The sequence below is a fragment of the Lissotriton vulgaris genome, chromosome 6 (assembly GCF_964263255.1).
Source record: "Lissotriton vulgaris chromosome 6, aLisVul1.2, whole genome shotgun sequence".
In the NCBI taxonomy this organism is placed as follows: Eukaryota; Metazoa; Chordata; class Amphibia; order Caudata; family Salamandridae; genus Lissotriton; species Lissotriton vulgaris.
The window spans coordinates 27,662,869-27,686,080 of NC_141694.1; the positions used below are offsets into that span (position 1 = coordinate 27,662,869).

At 46.0% G+C, this 23,212-nt stretch overlaps 1 protein-coding gene across 2 annotated transcripts in view; it reads left to right on the top strand.

Annotated features, from left to right (window-relative positions):
- Positions 1 to 23,212, top strand: part of MOCS1 (molybdenum cofactor synthesis 1) — a 287,072-nt gene that overhangs the window by 115,909 nt on the left and 147,951 nt on the right. For both annotated transcript variants that reach the window (XM_086925881.1, XM_086925882.1), the window contains exons 3-4: positions 12,429 to 12,596; positions 16,180 to 16,344. In XM_086925881.1, the coding sequence (XP_086782007.1) occupies positions 12,429 to 12,596; positions 16,180 to 16,344 (333 nt within the window). The remainder of the gene's footprint in view (positions 1 to 12,428; positions 12,597 to 16,179; positions 16,345 to 23,212) is intronic.

Below are 23,212 nucleotides of genomic sequence, written 5' to 3' on the forward strand. Positions count from 1 at the left end.
TCTCTCCTCCCTTACAGACTGCACTCCTCTCCATTGAACCGTATTCTCTCCCCGTTACATACTGCGCTCCTCTCCATTGCACTGTGTTCTCTCCTCCTTACATTCTGCCCTCCTCTCCATTGCACCGTTTTTTCTCCTCCCTTACAGACTGCACTCCTCTCCATTGCACTGTGTTCTCTCCACTTACAGCATGCCCTCCTCTTCATTGCACCATGTTTTCTCTCCCTTACAGCCTGCGCTCCTCTCCATTGCACCGTGTTCTCTTCCCCCCTTACAGCCTGCTCTCCTCTCCATTGCACCGTGTTCTCTTCCCCCCCTTACAGCCTGCTCTCCTCTCCATTGCACTGTCTTCTCACCCCCTTACAGCCTGTGCTCTTCTCCATTGCACTGTGTTCTCTCCTCCCCTACAGCCTGTGCCCCTCTTCATTGAACCGTATTCTCTACCCCCGTACAGCCTGCGCTACTCTCCATTGCACAGGGTTCGCTCTCCTCTTACATCCTGCACTCCTACCCATTGGACCTTTGTTAGAAATTGAATTTCTGGCAAGCTGAGACTTGCACCAAAGTGAGGCAGAAACCACCACTCTATTCAGGATAAGGGAGTTACACTTCTAAAATAACCTCTGATCACCCCCTTGGTAGCTTGGCACGAGCAGCCAGGCTTATCTTAGAGGCAGTGTGTAAAGCATTTGCACATAACCAAAAGTAAAACAGTGTACGCACTACAAAAGGACAGCATACCAGTTTAGGCAAATTTCCAATTTTTAGGTCTCGCTCGAGACCTATTGCTGCCGAGTAACTTGTCAAGGGAGATAGGCCTGGGCACGAGCGCCGATTGCACATCGTGCACGCGCATGCCCAGCCTCCCAGAGCCGTGCACTCCTGCTCCACATTCACAGCCGCAGCCTCTCATAATCACGCGCGTGCACACACTCGCATCCCCTCCCTCTCTCCACCCAACCCCACACTCACCCGGCTCCTTCCACGTGTCTTCGCAGCAGGTCCGACTCGGCAGCAGGCAGACTCGGAGGTTGGCTGTCTTCGGCGATCTTCAGCTTGCACCGATGTGCACGCTCACGGCACTGCGTCTCGTGCGCGCCCACCGTGCTGTTTCGGGCCCGGCGATCCTCAGCCATATCCGCAAATACCGGATCAAATTAGGCAATAACTGCGGAACGGGGATCCAGCAAGGTCCCTCTAGTTTCCTTCACTGGCTGGAGGGTGCCGCTGGATCAGGACGCACCTGCAGAGGCGAACATTGCTCGCCGCCGGGGGCCTCAGCATCTCGCCCTGCAGCCTCCGCGTGCTCTGTATCTAGGCTATGTGTGGTGGGGTGGGGCGTGCTTGGCTCGGCCCGCCGATTGGATTGGAGCTGCGCCCCTCTCGTGACTCCGCACTTTGTCAGGTTTCTCGCGTTGTCCCGCCCCTTGGTGTGCAGGGAAAGTTGTCCCGGACCCTCCATCCCTGCACGGTGGGTCCGCAGGGGAACTCGCAGGTTGTTGCTCCCTCGGCTGCGCTAGGTGGAGTGTACAGGGACAGTTTTTCGGGAGAAGAAAGGCAGGTAAGGAGGGGGTGGGGTTGTGAAAGGCTGGTCTTCGTGCACGTCCATAAAATCCTCGAACAGCACGGCCCATCGACCCCCACACCCTATGGAGAAACTAGCTGCCCCAGACTGCAGTCCCACACCTTCAGCATTGCGCCCCACCCTTGTTTTAATGCATTGGTTTCTTTTTGTCTTCTCGAATGCCTCGGTGCCTACATTAGCCATGACATCTTCGCAAGATATTTGTAGCCAGTTATGCCGCCATTACGTCTGGGCTGGAACGATGGAGCACAGGCAAACCCCCTGAGGTGTAAAAATGACCCAATGTTTCTCACTCTGAGCTTCTGTCGTGATTAGCTGTAGAGAGGCAACCGCCCCAGGTCAGCTATCTAAAGCAGTGAGATTCAAAACATGCTAATTATAAGAGCATAATATTTAAAAGCACAATTACGAACATAGTAAGAAATGGTTGCTTTGCTGACATTTCTCTTTCAAAATATTTAGAGTTTGATCCTGTCACGGTTCACATGAGTTCTTGTTCATGTAGATAAGCTCCTGCTACAGAGGTGATGGTATGCAGCCCACGTCATAGCTGATACACTCTTTCATCTTTCTGAGGTTAAGAAAATGAGTACCATTAACTTGTGTAGTGATTAAACACCAGTATTAAGTGACACACTTTGGTGTGTTCTGTGTAAGTGATATTGTTTTTTTTACTTAGTTTAATATTTATAGTGCACATCAAATCGCATCAATAGCTTCCGATATCCAACAAAGTACACTATATAAGCAAAACACAGTGTTGAAAAACGTAAAGTGGTGACTTAAAATAAAAGAATAGAAATATCAACCATAGCAGCTACCCCAGCTTCTTGTATGTGTAAATATATAAATGTGTGTGTGTCTGTGTGTATGTATGTGCGTGCGTGTGTGTCTGTGTGTATATATGTATGTGTAAATGTTTGTTTAAATGTGTGTATATATATATATATATATATATATATATATATATATGTATGTGTAAATATCTATATATATGTAAGTGTAAATGTGTATAGATATGTGTGTAAATATGTATATGTGTGTGTGTGTGTGTGTGTGTGTGTGTGTGTGTGTGTGTGTATATATATTTATATATATATATATATATATATATATACTGTATATATGTACATGTATCTTGAACTGTTATTGCATTCATAAACTGAGTTGCAGAGACTTTTTAGCTAACGTCTGTATTATTTTGGCCCGTTTCTTGGTATGGGGCCGCACACAGGAATCCCCTGCCCCTCACAAAGATTCTACGGTGGATATGTTCTGATGGCATTACGGGTACTTGAATTAGTTGTTGTGTATCGCTGTTAGGCTGCTGCTGGTTAAAGTCTGGATCAGAAGAATCTATCAAGTTAAATGATGTTGCTTCTGGATCGACAATAGGTAATTACCTCACTCCTAGATACTTGCACCACCGGTTTCATTTGCCAAAGTACAATACTTGAAGGGCAGGCCAAGGGTCTGAGGGTTTAACATGAAGCTGATGTTAGTGAGAACTCTCAGACCAGGGGTAGTCTAGGGCAGTTATAACACTCTTCCGTCAACCTCTGTTAGAGTTCCTTTGTAACCCCACAAATCCTTATTCTGGAGTTGTGCTCTTCCATATAAATACCTTACTGGACTACTCTACTAACCAGTGGACTTTGCCATTGCCAGCGTCCACTGGGAGTTGGCATTGGATAACTCTTCTAATGCTTGATTAAGTAAGTGTGCAGCTCTGAGTCTGTACAAGTGGCTGTATGCTCCAGTTACTTATGTCTAAGGTGCCCTCTCTGGCCTTTAGATGTCTCCTTGGTATCTTGGAGTCATATCTGCCCACAGTAGATTCTCTGTCCAGACTTCCAGATTTATTATCAACCCTCCGCGCTTTACCTGCTTCCGTCCTAATTGCAATCAGAAATGTGCAAAATAAATTTATTCACGTAATCATGTGACTTCAGAGATTGTTTCAGGTGTTTTTTTTCCTTTGTGAATAGGAGCAAGTTAAGTCCCCAGTGTTTGTGTTAGAAATGCTAAATATCAAATGTGAAACAAGCAACATGTGTCAGCATTTTGTAGTTTTCTTCAAGAAGTGTGTTTAAAAGCTAATCTGTTCTGGACAAAACCATACAAAATAACAAATCAAAACAAAGTAAAAAATAAAACGCTGGGTCTTGTGCTCTAAATTATGTGGTTTTGCAGAGATTTGGCCTCGGTCATCAGAATGTTTCTATAATTATAAAAATGACTCACTGAGGCCGAAATGGGAGTTTCCACAAAAGATATTTGTAAAAAATATATATACTAGGATGATTCATCTGAATCTGCTTTCTCCAGCCAGTGAATGTGTTGGAAATTTGGTAAAACGTTAAGTGTGAGGATGCTTAAGCCTTTTTGTTGCCCTGCCCCCACTGGCAAAGAGGTACTTTGTGCAAAAAGTTAGAGCGAGTTGTATTTTTGGCCAACACCCTAGCCGTAGTCCAGTCAACAACACAAATCAATGCTTTCAGAAAAGGCGGGCCGTGCAGTAAATTTTTTCCAGCTGGCTTTCGAAGAGACTTTTAATGTCTTTTGATGTATAGCATGGACTCTGTGTCTGCCCACACGGTCAGGTGCCCATGACTTATTCGAGGGCACTGAGCGAGGTGGGCTTAAAAAGGCAGCTGCTTAGACAGGGCTGGCTTTGCTGAAATCCAGGGTCACCGGATGAGGGTCTCTGAGTCAGCCAGTCTGCAGGGGCTAGTCTTTGATGCAGAAAATAGCTCCTGGCTCTACAAGTCTCCCCAGGCATACAAGTATAATAATAAAGGTTTCACGCTCCTCCTCCCTCTTTTTTTTGGTCTGGCCTTTATTCCTGGTCTACGGCTGTGTCCTAGTTTTCTTAACTCTACTGCTGCTCGGTCACTTATCAGAGACTTTTCATTGGTGGAAGACTACCATCCAGTGCAGCTGTCTAGCTGCAAAGATATGTTAGGGACATTCTTAAAGCTTCCTGAAGAAGACATTTCTCCCTATGCACACCATTGGCTTAGAATGTTGTTACTCAAATTTGCTTGCTTTCAATTCGCTGGCTTCATTTGTTGTATTCCACCCAGCGTGCCTATGTCCCTACCCTGGGGCACAACTTGTTTACCACCCCTGTGGTCGCCTCCTTTTAATCGTACACAAGTGTGTGATTTTCTAAATTCTTCTTTTTCTTTTTTTCATAAGGCATTCCATTAGAGTGTATTTTTTGCAGCTGACTTCCTAGTGTGGTTCTCCGCTCATCCCATCGCCTCATGTTGTTCTGTCGACTGTGTGCTTCTCTCCCCCACCAGCATGCCATTCCACCCAGCACACCATATTGGTCTCTTTGGAGCCCTTCTTTCCCCCCTTACCCCCCCATCATCCACAGTGTCCTCTTTTGCCCATGCCCATCTCCCCACACCTGCTCTCCATTTTGCTTTGTCCCCTGTTGGCTCCCTGAATCCAACCGGTTCCAATGTCGTTGTTTTTTAAGTCGAGCTATTTATAGCTCTGAACTATTGGAGTTAAAACAAACTCTTTGACCAAGAGGATTCCAAGCTGGATTCCTCCCAATGCATGTTGTCTACTGAAGCGTGACGCCTCGCCAGGCGCGCGCTTGTCCTAGGCTGCTGCTCTCTCGTGATTCGTATTTAGACTATTGTTGCTCGAGACTGGTGAGTATACACGCTGTGTATTTACATGTGCAGTGCCCTCTAGTGGCGTATTTTATTAACGCAAGGTATTTCTATTATATTATTACGCCGCCAGGGCCGGCTTTAGCGCGGGTGGCGCCCATAGCAACAGCCTACTTTTGCCCCATGCTCCCCACCCTCCAACAGTGCCCCTCGTCTCTCCTCAGTCCCTCATAGATGTGCATTTCATTTTCATAGCGCTACTCATAGTTCACTCAGTACTGTGATCGGCATGGTACAAGTTCTTTTGCAGCACACGCATTAACCCTCTGCGCTACTTTATAATGGTTTAAAATTGCCACTAGACACATCTCTATCCCTCTCCAACAGAAACATTATTCACTAGAGTTATTTTAAACTTTTTATTGTTTCATAAAAACTGTCCGACCGACACTCAAGGACCTCTGCAGCATGTGCCTTTAAACCTATACATTATTTTTAAACACAGTGCACCGGTCTCACCGCCTAAAGTCGACCCTCGTGCCGCAGCTACTGATTTATTTATTTATATCCCATCTCTGCTCTTCAAGTTAGTATGTTACTCCGATCAAAAGCCATAATCACTCACGTTTTGCCCGTTATGACGTGTAGTTCAATCAGTATGTAAAAGTGCTGTGGATCGCGTTCGGCTGCCTGCAGCGCCTGATAAGTTATGTGTGTTGGGGGCGTGCACGTCGCTTTGGGAGCCTGTGAGCCTCTCTCTGCACTTCAAAGGAATCCCTCCACCACCCCCGCCGTTTGCACTTCAAAGGAATACTCTCTCCCACCCCCGCCGTTTCTGGCTTCTTATCTATCGCCCTCATTCTTATCTGTCGCCCTCACTCTATCTATGGCACCACCACAGCATCACTCAGGGGCACCACAGCATCACTCAGGGGCACCACAGCATCACTCAGGGGTACCACAGCATCACTCAGGGCACCACAGCATCACTATACGCTACCACAGCATCACTGAACGCCACAGCATCACTCGTCGCCACCACATCCCTGAGCGCCACCACAGTATCAATCTGTGCAACCATTCAACAACAACTGGTTCAAATATGTTCTCTCAATGTTTCAAGCTTTATTACAAATGTCACAAAAAGATGTTAATATTTCACTTCCGTTCTTGGATTTTCATCAAAATAAAATACACTGAACATAATCTTCACAAAAGTGATTTACAAAAGTTTAAGCTATTGCCATTACAAATTACAATAACTTTTATTTAAGTATTAATTTTTTGAAAAAATGAAAAGCCATTGTTATTTGTAATATCAATACATCTAAGTCACGTAAATACAAAACATGTTGCGTTACAAATGCTATAGGTGTCACATTTGCAAAAGATAAAAGTATTGGCATTGTAAATGACAAAGCTATTAATTTCGCTATTTTCAAAACCAACACATAAATAAAAAATGTCATTTACAAGACCAATAGCTCAAACTTTCCCAATGCGAGACCTATTGCATTGCAAATGTTTGTTATATACTGAAGACAAGACCAAATATGATCAAAATCCGCAATACTATATTTCAAAATCTTCACTTATCAAGATATGCTTTAGAAATAGTTCCTTGATGTGGATAGGTCCGTCTGGGGCTATCACGGCGTCGTGAACAACAAATCCAACATTTCTGGCTGGTCGCGGGCCATCTACGGTCTTGGGAAGACCTGCAAACAGTACCTGTGAGAAATGCAGGGCGTTGAGACCCTTTAAGTTACTCGCGTTGCAGGTCGATCTCCTCTCTGATGGAATCGGGAGCGCTGGCGTGGGCAGGCGTCGGTTGCAAAGTGCAGTGGTGTGGCTTGCGGTGCCCCCAGGTCGCGGTGCGAAATGAAGGCGGTGTGCGCCACGGTGCTAGCAGGTCACGGTGCAAGCAGCGGCGGCGCTGAAGCGCTGTTGTTGGCTGACGAACTGGAGTCGACGGCGCTGGCGCCGGTAGACCAAGTCTGCGGTGCGGGATGAGGGCGTGCATCGTGTGACTTATGAGCGGTGCCCTCGAACCACGGTGCAAGCAGCAGCTTCAATTCCATCGTAGAGCGGCGGCATCAGGGAGGCCAAGGCGTCCTCGTGAAGCAATGCGGTGCGGAGTGCGATGCCCATAGGTCGCGGCATCGTCGGTGAGACCAAGGTCGCGGTGCGGGGTTGCTGCGGTGCTCTTTGCGGTGCCAAAGCTGCGGCGTGAAGCGAGGCCGTGCATAGTGTGGTGCCCACAGGTCGCGGTGCAAGCAGCGGCGCAGTGGCGGCGCCGGTGAGACAAAGGTTGCGTTGCGGCTGTGCCCTCTGCAGTGCCTTCAGGATACAGAGTCGGCAGCGTCATTGTAGATTCGCTGAGTTCCTATTCCTCTGTTTGCAGCACAAAACACACAGTTCCCAGTGCTGCGGGCAGAAGAGTTTGAAGTCTTTGCTGTTCCTGAGACTTCGTGAACAGGGGGCAAGCTCAACCTTAAGCCCTTGGAGAGACTCACAAATTAGGTTGCAGAAAGTCCAGTCCTTTCACTGCCCAAGACAGAAGTAGCCACTGCAGGTCAGCCCAGCAAAGCACTCAGCAAAGCAGTTGTTCCTTTTTGCAGCTTCCTTCTTCTTCTTGGCAGTCTTCTTGATCCAGATGAGTTCCAAAGTTCAGGGGTCCGGGCCCCAGTATTTGTATCCAAAAATCCTTTGACCTTTCAGGCAGAGGGTGTCTCTGCCCAGCCAGAACCAGTTCTGCCTTCTCTGGTGTGATTTCCTTGCAGGAGGTGGACACTGCTTTGTCAGAGGCAGACCAGGCCCTTTGAGGTGCAAGGAAATCTCCTCCCCCTTCCCCCATCACAGCCAGGTTTATTCAGCCCTTTCCTGACCTACCTAGACTATCTGGAGCCCCTACCTAGACTATCTGGAGCCCCTCCGCCCCCCAGCCTTCTGTGATCCAAAACCCAGACAGGCAATCCACATTCCAACAGAGGCACACAGGATGACTGAGCAAGAAAACACCCACTTTCTAAAAGTGGTATTTTCAAACACAGAATGTAAAAATCACCTTCACTAAAAGATGCATCTTTAGATTCACAATTCAGGCATACAAATTTTTATTTTCTTACCGAATCCCTGGGCCAGTTACCTTTAAAAGATGTCATAAACAAACCTCCCATTCTATCCTATGGGGAACTGGTAGCGTTGCAATAGTGAAAAACGAAATTGGCTGTAATTCACTATTAGGACATGCCACACACACCAGGGCCTACCTTTCACATACATTGCACCCTGCCCACAGAGGTACCTTGGGCCTACCTCAGGGATGTCTGACATGTAAGAAAAGGGAAGGTTAGGGACAGTGTGTGCACTGGCCTAGTCGACATGGCAGTTACAAACTGCACGCAGACTCTGCAATGCTACTAACGGGGGTGGCACAACCAGTGCTGCCGGCTGAAGGCCCCCGGGCAGCATTTGATTCACCGGCCCCCGGGTAGCATTTGATTCACCGGCCCTGGCACATGCTGTGCACTTTGCTAGGGGCTGACAGGTAAATCAAATATCTAATCATGGAAACACCAATCCATAACACAATTTACAAAGAGTATATGCACTTTAGCACTGATTAGTAGTGCCCAGAGTCCTAAAACCAACACAAACAGGTCAGGAAAAAATAGGAGGAAAAAGCAAAAAGTTTGGGGATAACCCTGCAAAAAGGGCCTTTTCCAACAAACGTGTTCTTCCCCCTTACAGCCTGCGCTACTCTCATTGCACCGTGTTCTCTTCCCCCTTACAGCCTGCGCTACTCTCATTGCACCGTGTTCTCTTCCCTCTTACAGCCTGCGCTACTCTCATTTCACCGTGTTCTCTTCCCCCTTACAGCCTGCGCTACTCTCATTGCACCGTGTTCTCTTCCCCCTTACAGCCTGCGCTACTCTCATTGCACCGTGTTCTCTTCCCTCTTACAGCCTGCGCTACTCTCATTTCACCGTGTTCTCTTCCCCCTTACAGCCTGCGCTACTCTCATTGGACCGTATTCTCTCCCCCTTACAGCCTGCGCTCATCTCCATTGCACTGTGTTCTCCCACTTAGGCCCACCTTTTGCGTCCTGCTGTCCCACTTCCACCCTGTCCTTTTTCTTGCACCCTACCCTCTTTCACTACAGTGCCTTGTACCATCACCTCTCCTGCCTAGCTGATCATGCCATCCTGTCTGCTTGTATAGAATTTAATAGAATGATTTAGAGTTTTTCAGTATGTGGTGGTTCTAGATAACTGATTTGGACACTATTGGTGTTAATTTTAATGGTCTAGTATACTATAAGCACCTGGATATTCTCTCGGGTGATTAGTGCGCTATACAATTCAATATAACAAAACATCCATTCCGTTCAGTTGGGAAGGAGGACAGTTTCAGAAGTTACAGGTCCACTATTATGTCCATGGAACTTGCGCCTTGACTAGTTTGCGGTTTGATAGTCTTATATCAGCCTTCAAAGTATTGGATTCTGAACCAAACCTGCACTATTGTCGTGTAGCTCCTCCCAATCCGTAGGACCTGTGCATTTGTTGGACAAAACTTTGGGTGAGGTGCCTAATCTGATCCTGGGCACCCCGTGTATAAATTGGCCTGGAGACCAGCTAGCTCATTTTGCCACCATAAACCCCCCTAGCCTTACCAGGGAGCGAATAGTTTCTGGCAACCACTGAACATGACAACCCTGACTGCTCGGGGATCGTGGAAACAGATCAGAACCTTTCGCTCAGTCACTCGTGCTTTCTAGTGCTCAGAAAGCTATACAGAATACACAGTGGGACGGTTTCAATATATTTATTGAACCAACGTTATTCTTGCATAGAAAACATCTGCTGCAATAATCCGTAGCGGATGAAAGGGATTACTTAGTACCAAGAGCATAAATAGTAATTGCAGTGCTACCATGGTGCTAAAACAGTGTATCTGAAAGAAACACGTTAGTTATACATTCCTTACCTTAGAATTAACCCCAGTCATCAGACTGGATCTTGAAAGTTTTTTCGTCAGCAGTACCTCTGCGCGTCGGAAGGTGGAGTCGGTCCGCTCTGCGTTCATCGTTGGCGTCGTGTTGCCGGGATGACGTCGCGGTTGCTACTTAGACGCCGCCCTCGCGTGCTGACATCAATCCTTTCTTTTTCCGCGCCAGACAGCGAAGATCCGGAGAGAGCGGTACCTCCAGTCATTTTTTTACTGAACTTTTTGAGCGACTTTTGTCAACGTCTTTTTCAAGTCTACGACTCCTGGTGCACATAGGGATGCCCGGCTTCAAGGCCTGCAGTTCCTTTACCCAACTGATGTCTGTTACGAATCCGCAACGTGTGTGCCTCTTTTGCCTGGAGCGCGACCACGACCCCTAGTCGGGCTCCGACTGCCGACCATGGCTCCGAAGGCTTCTTGAGTGCCCACAGTTGGCTCGGCACCATTCGAGGTCCTGATCACGAGGGAGGGAGGTCGAGGGACCAGTCGCGGAGCCATCACCATTTATCCAAGTCTTCGCACTCTGTGTCGAGTAAGTCGAAGCATAAAAAGAAGTCGAAGAAGCATCGTCGCTCTTTGACTTCTCCCCGTCAGTCGGCTGACGCAACGAGGGATGCAGGCGGTGCCCATCCCGCGGCTCGCACGCGGAGTCCGAAGAGTCGACTCTGCGGTTCCCTCCCTTCCTGGGACCCGGAGCGACTCCTGCCCAGCTTCGTACATTTTACGAGGCGATGCATGCCATCTTTGGGCAGCCCAACGCCGCCAGCGTGCCTTCGGGCCCCGTGGACTCGGTTGGGGTGTTTAGGCCTTCTCCGCCGACAGCTCCAACCACGGCGCCGCAGGCCCCCCCCCTTGGATCCAGGCTTGGATCCGGATCGGTGCCGGTTGACCTTACTACGCCTCCACCAGTGCCGCTTCCTCCGGCACCGATTCCGTTACCGACGCTAGTCGTGCCCCCGGCCGGTGCCAACCTCGGCCTCCATCCTGATGTGGACCCAGAGCCGGACGGCGTCGCCTGACGCCGGATCCAGCGCTGAGAGGGGTTTTTCTGCCCCTGTCCACTCCTGGGGTCCCCTTTCAGCCAGATTGGCACCCTGAGGAGGAGGAGGAGGAGGAGGAGGAGGAGGAGGACTTGGAGGGGTCAGGTGACCCTGTGACCGATCAGCTCGACTCAGAGCAGGAATGGAGAGAGGAACTAGGGGATGCCAGTGGTCTAGACACCTCCCCTGACCTAGGCATGTTGTCTACTCCTACTGTGGCTACGGCGAAGGGAGCGTCATACGCAGTGGTGTTGCGTAGGGTGGCTGAGGTCCTCATCCTCGAGCTACTACTGAGGCGGTCAGGAATAACCTCCTGACAGAGGTGCTTCAGCCTGCAGCGAGCTCTGGGGGTAATTCTAAGGTAAGGAATCTATAACTAATGTTTCTTACAGATATATAGTTATCGAAGGTAATTAACTTGTTCATATATGCGGGCATAGAAACAGTGCAGTAATCGAGCGTACTCCTACTAGGCAAAGCCCTACTCTAGATGTATTTGGAGTGTGTGTAGGTCTGTAACCAAGAATCCCCCCCAATGGGCAAACCAACTCTGTTACCTGACTGGAGAGACTGTAGGAGTCTGTCTTGATCAAGAACTGAACATCCCCTCACAGAAATGTCAGACTGCTGCGTGGTGAAGTCTCAGGATGAAGGGGCCCCTCTGTGTCAGCTGACGTGCCTCCTCTGTAATCTATTGGGATGCTCATTATTTATAATAGAAAGCAGCCTTGTGATATACATGCAGATTAGCGATGTTCTGGATATGAAGATAATTCTGTCACCCCGCAGATGAAGATAGAACTTTTGCAGCTAATGCGTAAAGAGGCCTTGTACATGATGTTCGAGGCAACGTGAGAATGTTGTGCAAAGCTAGATGTGTAAACCAAGTAATTTCAGAGAAACTAATCCAAGATAGTTGTGAATGCAAATATGTGCCAAAGTTCACTTCAGAAACGTTATTGTGAAACCGAGGATAATGTAAGAAAAGAGCAGCTTCACTACATGGGCCTAACCCGGGAACATAACACCCTGCTAGAGAAAGTATCTGCATATGTGTTCCATTTAACTGTTAGACATCTGAGTACCCTTTTGATGTTACACTTCTCTTAAAATAATTGTCTGAGGAGACGTTTAATCTATGCATTCATCTTTCTTTAGGTCAATACTGTATGCCAGAGGAGGGAGTTCAGCTCACCCCCAAAAGTGCGCTCCTAACTACCCAGGAGATCATTACTCTCGCTAGACTTTTCGTGAAAGAAGGGGTGGACAAAATCCGACTGACCGGTGGAGAGCCCCTCATCCGTCCAGACGTTGTTGACATTGTTGGTAAATATTGGATTTTGGGTCCACTAATCTAGAACGAGCCATATGTTTTAATTATCAAAATGGCAGAGATTGATCCCTGAGACAAAACAGATGAGGCTTTAGAATGTATTCCTGAATGTGTGGAGTGAACACTCTAGTTGGAGCATCAGGATGTTCTACCAAATCAATACAACAATTCTGTTGAGACATTGTATTACTTTCATAGTTAGTACTTTTTTGTCAATTCCATCCATTGGCAGCTGGTGACATTTGAAAGTGGTGGGGCTTTAAGTTTGGTATGATTTTTATATAGTGAGCGACGTGGGCAAGTTTAATGGACAAACGTCATGTTCAGGCTGGATCCTCCTCCAGAAGAAAAGATTTTTAAAAAGATCTGCACATCTTCAACAACCTCTTTCCTGTTCAGCACCCTCTTTTCACTCCTCCCCAAATGCACTTTCTTGAATCCCCCTCACTTCACCACGTCCAAACATACACTGCACTCACTCCCATTTCAGCAATTTATTTTACTTTTGTCTTGTAAATGTTTTGCAATCTGTGCACCCCCTTCACATACGTTTTCACAAAACTGTAATTACAACTGGAATAAATGATTGTTCTGTGTGCTCTGCTTAGATGCCAACCCACTGACAGCCATTTTTATTTGGCTTCAGCATTGGACCTCTCAATCAAAGCCCCTGATAAACACCTGCACAGCTCAAGTATGCACCGAATAAAATATAGACAGAAACACAACATGATTAAATAGCTTACTCTTGAGGAAGGCAAGATTAAGTAAAACTTGAAATAAGAGAGGAACTAAATTGCTGGCATGCATTGCCGTAGTGTGTTTAACACTTATTGTTCATAAATCAATCCATGTTTTTGCAAATAATGTTGAAGATAGGAACAGTTTTAATGTCATTCAGTAGGTAACTGTCTATTGTAAGCACATATCTCGTCTTTGCCCTTGACTCGGATATTTGTCGGATATTCACAAGGGAACAAGAACACTGTCCGTCTCATCTTTTGTATCCATTTCACGGGGAACAAATGCAGCTCCACTTCTAACGGACTCTGCAAATTGCAGGCAGGGCGTGGGGTTTCAGTGGGGGAGGTTAGGCGAGAGGTCTCAGAACAAAATACATAGTAAAAGATTACCATTCAAACACTTACCATCACAGAGGACAAAGCACCAAAATAAAAACACTGTGCTTGCATCCACTCCTACGTGTAACGAATGGGAAAGGGTGGGATCTATGCCTGTGAATGATGTGCGACTGCTCTTACGCAGGGAGGATGATTCCAGCGCCTCAAACCATGACGCTGACAGCGTCACTGGCCTATAGAGAATACTGCCATAGACTACAGTGACAACGATTCATTATGAAGGGCGTTAGAACAGTAAGCCCTGCGTCGTGTGTCAAAGTTCAGAAGGTTGATTTACTGCCTGGCTTCTGTCTCCTGCTTCAGAGCAAGGCAGGGGAGGCAGCCTGGGACAGAAGCCCAGACTTTAATGCATCGATGTGTGAAGAGAAACGATTGGTCTCTAAATAAATCAATCTACTTAATATTTGTACAAGAATGTGAAATAATTTTAGTGGCGTACAGCCCTAATGGAGAATCCGCCCCTGGTTCAATCCCACGGACTGATGTGACCTGCTCTGTGTAGGTCGCTGTTTTGCTTATTTATTTTGAAAGTTTTATACAGCGCGAACAAGATCTTTGCAGATAACAGAGCGCTTTACAAAGGCATCAATGAGTGGTAGGGTGGGTACACGGGGGAGCATAGTTAAGAAGGTAAGGTCAGGTAAGGTCAGGTCAATGCAAGTAGTACAAATAGGGGGATCAGGAACAGTCAGGTAGGTCAAAAATACAAGTAAAACACATGTGCATAGGAATCAAACAAATAGTACAAAACAACGCCAAGTCTTAAAAGCTCGAGTAGTAGTTCAAGTGTATTTAGCCATGAGGATAGCTTTAACTTCTTTTTTAAAAAGAAGAGTGGAGGAGATGAGCCTGGTTTCAGGAGGGAGCGAGTTCCAGATCCTGGGCGCCATTCCCGAGAAGGAGCGTTGTAAGTTTTTTCCTTCCGGAATCTTCGAGGCTTCAACAGAAGATTGTTTGTACTCCTGGTGGTTCTGGACCCGCCGGATATTGTCAACTTCTGAGTGAGGTAGCCGGGTGATTTCAGGTGAATAGCCTTGTGCGTCATGCAGGCAATTTTCAGCTGTATTTTGGCTTCAAAAGGTAGCCAGTTCAGGGATTTAAAGTCCGGGGAGATACGTTAGTGTTTTTTAGATCCAGTGATGAGTCTCGCTGCCGCATTTAGTGAAGCTCTTAGGGGTGCTGTTGTAGTTAGGGGGATACCACAGAGGGCGATGCTGCCGTAGTCTATGCGAGGGATGACTAGTGCTTGTACTGCAGTTTGGAAGTCCTTGGCTGGGAAGAAGGGTTTAAGTTTCCTCAAGGTATTTATTTGGAAGTTCGCTCCCTTAGTTGCCTTGTTGATATGCTGCTGCATGTTGAGATTTGCGTCAAGTGTTATGCCTAGAGATTTTGCTGAGTCCACGATGGTAGGTTGGACATTGAGTGCAGTTAGGTGTTTAAGCCAAGTTTGAGTGGTAGAGATTTTCGCGGGAGGTGAGATCAGAAGGAACTCAGTTTTCATAGCATTGAGTTTTTTGGTGGTTATCGGCCAGCCAGGATTGGGTGTTTCTGATCGTTGAGTTCAGACGCATAATGTCTTTGGGGGATTGTAGTTTGAGATATAATTGCGTGTCATCGGCGTACATGTGAAAGTGAACATTGGATGTTTGTAACAGGGTGGTGAGAGGTTCCATAACTAGGTTGAACAGGGTAGGGGATAGGCAGGATCCTTGGGGGGACACCTAACGAAACAGGTATTGGAGCGGACATCAGGTTGTTGCTCTTGAATTTTTGAGATCGGTTGTGTAGGAAGGAGGTGAACCACTGAAGAACAGTCCCAGAGAGACCCATTCTTGTTTTTAGGAGTTCGAGTAAGCTCTCATGTTTCACAGTGTCGAATGCTGAAGAGAGATCAAGAAGGATGAGGAGGCATGTATCATTTTGATCTAAAATTTGGAGGGCGTCGTCAATTATGTGAGTCATAGCAGTTTCGGTGCTGTGCCCTGCTCGGAAGCCTGATTGAGGGTTGAGGAGATCAAACTGTTCTATGTGCTTTGTCAGTTGTAGTTGCGCACATTTTTCCAACAATTTGGCGAGAGTAGGAATGTTGGTAATTGGACGGTAATTCTTTAGATCAGTGGGGTCGGCTGTTGGTTTCTTTAGTAAAGGTGTAACTTGTCCAACTTTGAGGGAGTCAGGGATGGTTCCTTGTTAAAGTGAGCTATTGATAATTTTAGTCCAGAGTGGGAGGAGCAAAGGGGTGAAGTCCTTTACAGCGTTAGCAGGAAGAGGGTCAGTGAGGTGATTGGACGGTTTCAGGGTGCTGAGTAGTCTGCCAATTTCTTCTTCAGAGTAAGTGTCAAAGGATGACCATGTCGCATTGTTTTTTGGTTCATTGGGTGTTATGTGCTTCCTTTCTTTCTTTAATGACTCAATTTTCTACTTATTTTCATAGCACAACTACGAAAGCTTGAGGGACTCAAGACTATTGCCGTAACTACGAATGGAATAAACCTTGCCCGGCAGCTGCCCAGGCTGAAGGAGGCAGGGCTGGATGTTCTGAACATCAGCCTGGACACGCTTGTACCACCAAAATTTGAGTTCATTGCGAGGCGTAAAGGTAAGTACATCAAGTTTGTAATTCTTGCCACATTCTGATGGCCTAGGATTTCTTGTATTAGTTTGTGCGAGTGAGGTAAATACTTGGTTAAAACCTATTGCTGCAAGTTGGCAGATTAGCTGTGAAAGTATGTGTAACATTTTGCGAGTTCATTGGATGAAATCGCAAAAGTGAGGTACTTTGCTGTTTTGGTCTGCTTCCGGTCCCATTGGTTAGAAATCCTGCAATGCACACACAGCTTTAAAAACCTTCTCTAAACTATGCTGCCAGTAAATGGTTTTTGGAGGGGGCCCGGTCTATGAATATCCTTCATGCACACCTTTCTCTCTACCTGTGTCATCAGCCATCCCGGCTGTTTCTGCTGCTGGTCACCAGGATGCATGGCGTCGCTTCCCCCGGCGCTCCACCTTTTTAGGTCGAGCTGATGTGGCATTCATGCGAAGCATGAATGCATCAGCTCGACAACTTATGCTGCCCGTATTTAGGAGAGCGGACAGCTATCAGACGCGCGCTTTCCCATTGTCAGATTTCACCTCGGGAGCGCGCGTCTGATAGCTGCGCATGCGCGGTGCAAGCCCTGGCTCTCACACAGACACAGGCAGCCCCCACCCCTCTGCATGCACGCACGCACACACACAGGCGCAAGCCCTCGCTCACACACAGACACAGGCAGCCCCCACCCCTCTGCATGCACTCACGCACACACACACAGGCGCGCGCATGCACACACAGGCACACTATCCCCTGCCTCGCATTCTCTCAATCACACAGTCACGCATGCGCACACACATGCACACACACACGCACGCATACACACAGGCCTTCACATTAGCCCTGGCCCCCCCTCCCCTCCCACTCACCGGGCTCTTTCGGCGTGTTCCGTGTCTCCTCTTCAGCGCTGGTCGGAGTCGGCCGGCTTCACTGCTTCCTCGGCGGCGGCGGGCGGAACTTCCTGCTGGATTGCAGGCCCCGCCCCCGTCTCGGCCAAAAGTGCCTGACTTCCGGTTTTCACGGAGCAGGGCTGCGGCGGTGATTTCGAATGCTCATTACGTTATTGAATTTAATACTGCAAGTTAAAGGTTAAAGTGATTTAACGCTCCGTGAAGGATACGTTATTGAATATAATACAACAGTTTGAAAATGAAACTGACACGGAGTGAATTTATGATACCGTGTATTGAATTCGGAATTGACACGGAGTGAATTTCAGAAACTGGAAATTGATACTGACAGGGTGTATGTCACATTTTACGTTTGTAAATTAATGCTTACGTAATTGAGTGAAAAGTGAAGCGTATTTTCAATTGAAGCGCAATTGGAACTGATACAGTTAAAAGCCTTACGTTTATAGATTTGATACTGCACCCTAAATTGAGCTGCAAAGTGATACCTGATACTGTTAAAAGGCTTACGTTTCTGGATTTGATACTGCACCCGTAAATTGAATTGCAAAGTGATACCGCTGATACCGCTAGTCAGATTGATTCGTAAATGGAACTACAAATACTGATTTGAATTTAAAGTGATACTGCTAGTCGATTGAATTTGGCACGAATGCATACTGAGTTGTCCTTTTAAAACGACAGAGGAAGGAACAGCGTGTCATGGCTACTGTCAAAGTTATCTCAACAGTTAAATCATTTGTGAGGTTCGTGACTGTGGTATACTGCATCCAACGAGGATTTACACACCTAAGGAGGTGTTTGCAAATTTTAAACGTATGCACGTGATATTTAAGCTCTTGAGAATCGTTTTACTCACTGTGCATCTTTCAACCTGACATTCAACTGTTGGTGTTTCTGCATTCTAATGCTGACACGCATGAACTTGTTGCAAGTTCGTACTGCGTGTGTCGTCTGCACGTTAAAGGTCACAAATATATTTTGACTTAACGTAAAGTTATTGGACTTGAAACCGAAAGTCGGGAAAATTGGGCACAGATGCTGACGGAATTTCATATTAAAAGTGTATGTGGAAGGAACTGTGTTACCGTAATGTGTCATGGAATACGTTTATGATTTGAACACTAATGTCGCTGAACTTTGATGATACAATTAGTAACACCTAGTTGAAATTTGTGGAATGAACGTTTTTGAAACTGAAGCTGAAATAATAAGAAAAGTGATAACCTGACATTGAAACTGGCGTGTTATGAAGACTGGAACGTTCCAGTTGAGCTGCATTGGAGAGAAGAATGGACGCAATTTACAGCACATCGTCACAATTGACGACGTCAAGCACGTAGACACCGGTGCAAGGTCACGCAGGGGGTCAAGAAACGTAACTCCATTTTGTAAAACCGGTAACCTAGCAACATACAGGAAGCACATCGGAACTCTTCCGTTAAATAAATATAAGTACTATCAAAGCTGAATTACTCATCAGTGACACGCACACTGCGTGTCATTTTGGCAAACCATTAGTGACGCACACAAGGTGTCATTCCGGAAAACATTACCTCATCAGTGACACGCACACTGCGTGTCATTTCGACAAACCATCTGTGACACTTGTGTCATTTCAAGAAAGCATCAGTGACAAGCAGATTGCATGTTTTTTGAAGAAAAGGTATTGCGTGTTGATACGCACACTATCGCATATTAAAGTTATACTATAATCGATCTTAAAATGTTATTATAATTACCATCTAGTAATAATTAGACTGTAAAGTTAATAAGTATTCAGATAGATATAACACATGCTATAAATTCTTTGGTGCTAAAATATTTAAGTGTTATATTGTGAAATTTTAAAAAACGTTAAGGAGCATCCTCATTGCTCATAGGAAAATTGATTTAATTGTGCACAAACTGATGCAAGGTTTATTTTTTTTCTTTTCATTAAAAAGTAATTGGTGCATTTATTCTGTCTGTTTACAATATGGCAACTACTACAATTAATTATATTGGAGGGAGTGATAGTAATGCTGTTGTAAACAAAGCCAGTTATGAAATACAACACATATTGCATTACAAATGCTATAGGTGTCACATTTGCGAAAGTTATAACTATTGGCATTGTAAATGACAAAGCTATTAATTTCGCTATTTTCAAAAACAAAACCTAAATAAAAAAATTGTCATTTACAATACCAATAGCTCAAACTTTCCTAATGCGAGACCTATTGCATTGCAAATGCTTGTTTAATTGTATTTTGCATTGGTGATCACAGTTATGATTGTGTAAAAAACCCGGCCTTCCTTCTGTTTATGCAGCAGTGTTCGCTTCTTGCATGTCTTATGTGAGGAAACTTTCCTCTCAGTGGTTCGAGTTCTTTCTCTGAGGGATCCAGTGGCAATCAATGAAGATAAAGCTTTTCTCGGTCATAAAGTTGGATCTCCTATTGCTGAACGTCACTGACTTTGGCGCAGAGGAAGGAGAGACTTTGGACCTTCTGTAGTACCCGTCTTGGCATCACGTGTCTGTTTCAGTGATCTGACCGCTTCTGCCTTTCCGAGGACCTTCACTGCCTAGTCATGAGGGTAGATCCTCCTGGTACATTCCCATGGAGTACCTTTCCATTGGATATCACCTGGTCGCAAGACTGTGTCCTAGTACAAGACGAGTTGCTCAGCACTGATGGAGGCTGTTTCAGTGACACAAGGTAGTGCTCCTGCCTCAGGACATCATCGCAGAGGCTCACAACATCCTACACTTCATCTCTCTCTCAGGTAGATCCCTCAGAGAGGCTGCTGACTCCCTCTAAAAGGTGCTGGGTTTAGGTTGGATTTTGTTGCCCCCAGGCGGAACATTTAAGAAACCATGTAACCTGGAACATTTGGCACCCGAAAGGCCTACAATGTGCAAACCAATCACTGGTACACAAATGGTGCACAAGAAGGTGAGAGAGAATTCTACTCCGTTTGATGATTCGTTTTCTTAGAACACCGTTCATACCAAAATCCTGGGCGTGTGATACTGAAACTATCTTCTAGCCTGTGCCCAAAACCGATCCTGTAGCTGCCCCAACTGCTGTGGGTTTTTCTAAACGGACCTAGACCTCAAAGCAGGTGTGCATCGTCAGAATCTCCAGAAGATGTGCCACCAGCTAGACTTCATCTAGAACTATTGTGAATAGTTGGCACATATGTAGTTATGAATGCTTTTCCACAGACTTGGAGAGTACCTGATGATTGAAAATCTGGCTATCCTTCCCAGTCTAAAAAAATACTTTGGACCCAACAGCACTGGCTAATGAAAGACCCATCTTCCAGTTGCCACATCTAGTCAAACGTTTGGAGGAGGTTTTAGAATCGGTTACAGGAATGTGTAGAAACCAGCATGGTTCTGACGCCCTCCCAGACCAGTGTTCGCTCAGGGAGCAGGAAGGAAGTAGAACAAATCCGGTAGACCTCAGATGCGGGCACTCTTTTTATTGGACTTGGACCCCGTAGATCACCAGACATGGACATCTGGTCTTGCAGCATTTGTCAGTCATTACCAAGTACCGCTGAGTCCATTCCGTCCCTGTTCTTTCTTTGATCTGTGCTCTCTGACTCACATTCGTGCTTCTTTTATTCGGCTACACCTTCAAGAGACATGCAAATAATTCTTAATCTATGTAATATCGAGTCCACTGCTTGCGTTCTGTTTACCTGTTTACAACCGGTTGAGAACTGGATGAGCAGCAAACCACTTCAGCTGAATGCAGATTAGGCTGAGATTCAAGCCCCATTGGTCTATATCCTGCATGCTCCCGAAGCTCGGATCCAGTCTGGAACCAGATTCACAGGTGAAGAACTTGCGAGATAAGCAGGGGACTGGACTGAATCTTACAGCTCAGATCACGGCGTTAGCCATTTTCTGATTCTTTTTTTTCTCTCTCTCCTTATCAAATGCCCACATTATTTTTTTATTTTTTTTAAAAAAGTATCATATGCCCAATAGAATATTTGTAATCTCTGTTTCACATAAAGCAATGTTTACGAACGCCGTCCTCTCTTCCTGCATTAGCTACAACAACAGTTTATATCTTGCGCTTTCGGCTGGCAGTGCTGCTGCAAGACGGACTCGTGGGCCTACAAAGCAAGATCCCATCACTCTTGCTTTGAGAAGTTTACACTGACTCCCTGTTGAACAGAGAGTAGAGTCGTGTTTAATTCTATGTAGCATGTATAGTCATCCGGTTACCATCTTTCTTCTCGCTTCCGGCGGTATCGTCCAATCAGCGGATCGAAGCTTGTTACTAGTACTCCATCTTAAGACACTTAAGAAAGGAGAAATGCGATATCTGCAGAGCTTCTCCGAAACCAGCTCCCAAGAGCCATCGGACGAGAAAGCACATTATTGAAATTTAAAGAAAGGCTTTAAAAACGTGGCTGTTTTCGGTGCCATGAACCATCTTCCCTCTGAACCTGGTGGTGCCTGCCTAGCACCCAGGTGACGTCAGTTGTAAGAGTCTCTCTAAGGCCCCCCTTACATAAATACATGTGCATATCCAGGACAGGTTTCTGGGGCATTCTCTTCTGGTGGTGCTACTGTTGTTTACCTCGCAAACCGACAGAGAGATGTGCAAATATGTATGTGTGTGTGTGTGTGTGTGTGTATATATATATATATATATATATATATATATATATATATATATATATATATATATATATATATATATATATATATATATATATATATATATATATATATATATATATATATATATATATATATATTCATTCATTCCACCCACGACCTGTTCATGTATAAAAACCGGCTCTGACACAGCACAGGATACCATTTCTTAATCCACTCTGTTTTATTCCAGTCATTCAGCCAGTGTGACGCGTTTTGGCCGAGGCACCATCCTTTGTCGCACAAGCAGGGAGCCCCCCCTTATGTTATGTCCAGCAGAGCACGTGATGCATAGACATAAAAGAGACACTGCTAATGCAGCTATCTTTTGTTCAAACACCAACTTATTTTCAATGTCAATGCAGACCCTACAAAGGTCATCATTCCACAACTACTGCATCAAATAAATGCAATCCTGCCGATGATTGCACGTTTCAATGGTTTAAACTCGGAACACTTGCGTTAAGTACGGGTTTCACAGTACAACCCCAATTTATGCAAAACAACTGGCAGTACACAAGGATGATGATGTCACTGCACGCTACTGTAAGCTACGCTGTTCCACTGTACGACACCGCACTCTACCCCACTGCAGTATATACCGCGTCACTAGACGTCACTAGACTGTGCAGCGGGAAACTCCGCTATTCCACTCTCCACCACTCCCCCTTATGACACTGTACATTTCAACACCATCCTCCGCTCGACGCTCCTATCACACTCCACTCCAGTGCAGTCACCTGCATGCTTTGAATGTTTTTTTTAAATTTAAAAATAAACAAACATTGGGCTTTGTTAAGCGTGAACATTGTGAATTGTGGCCAATGAAAATGATGACGTCATTCGATCTTGACGGCAGGTTTTGTGTGAATTCTGGGTCGTCAGTTTAAATCCTCTGTAGCAGGCGGGCAGGACCGTCCTGATCCAAAATCAGGGATACGAGATGTTCGTTTTAATGCACATCTGTTTGAAATCCCAGCGCATGCTTACTCTCTCTGCGCCTCACTGCACATATCTGCTGAGATTCAGAAGTGCCTAGAGACTGGGGCTGGGCGCTAGTCTGAGGCGCCGTGCAGCGCAGCTCTAGGGTTCGGTTTAGGAGATCTGGCCTATTCTGCGGCTGTCTGTCTGTGTGTACAGCAGGGTCTGGCCATTCACCGGTTTAACATGATGTGCAGTGACAGGTCCACGGATGGCCACTGGATGGCAGTGTCGCCCAATACATCAGGAATCCCATCCGTCCCTGTGTTTGTCAAGTCAAGTCAAGTGATTTATATAGCGCGCTACATACCCAGAGGGT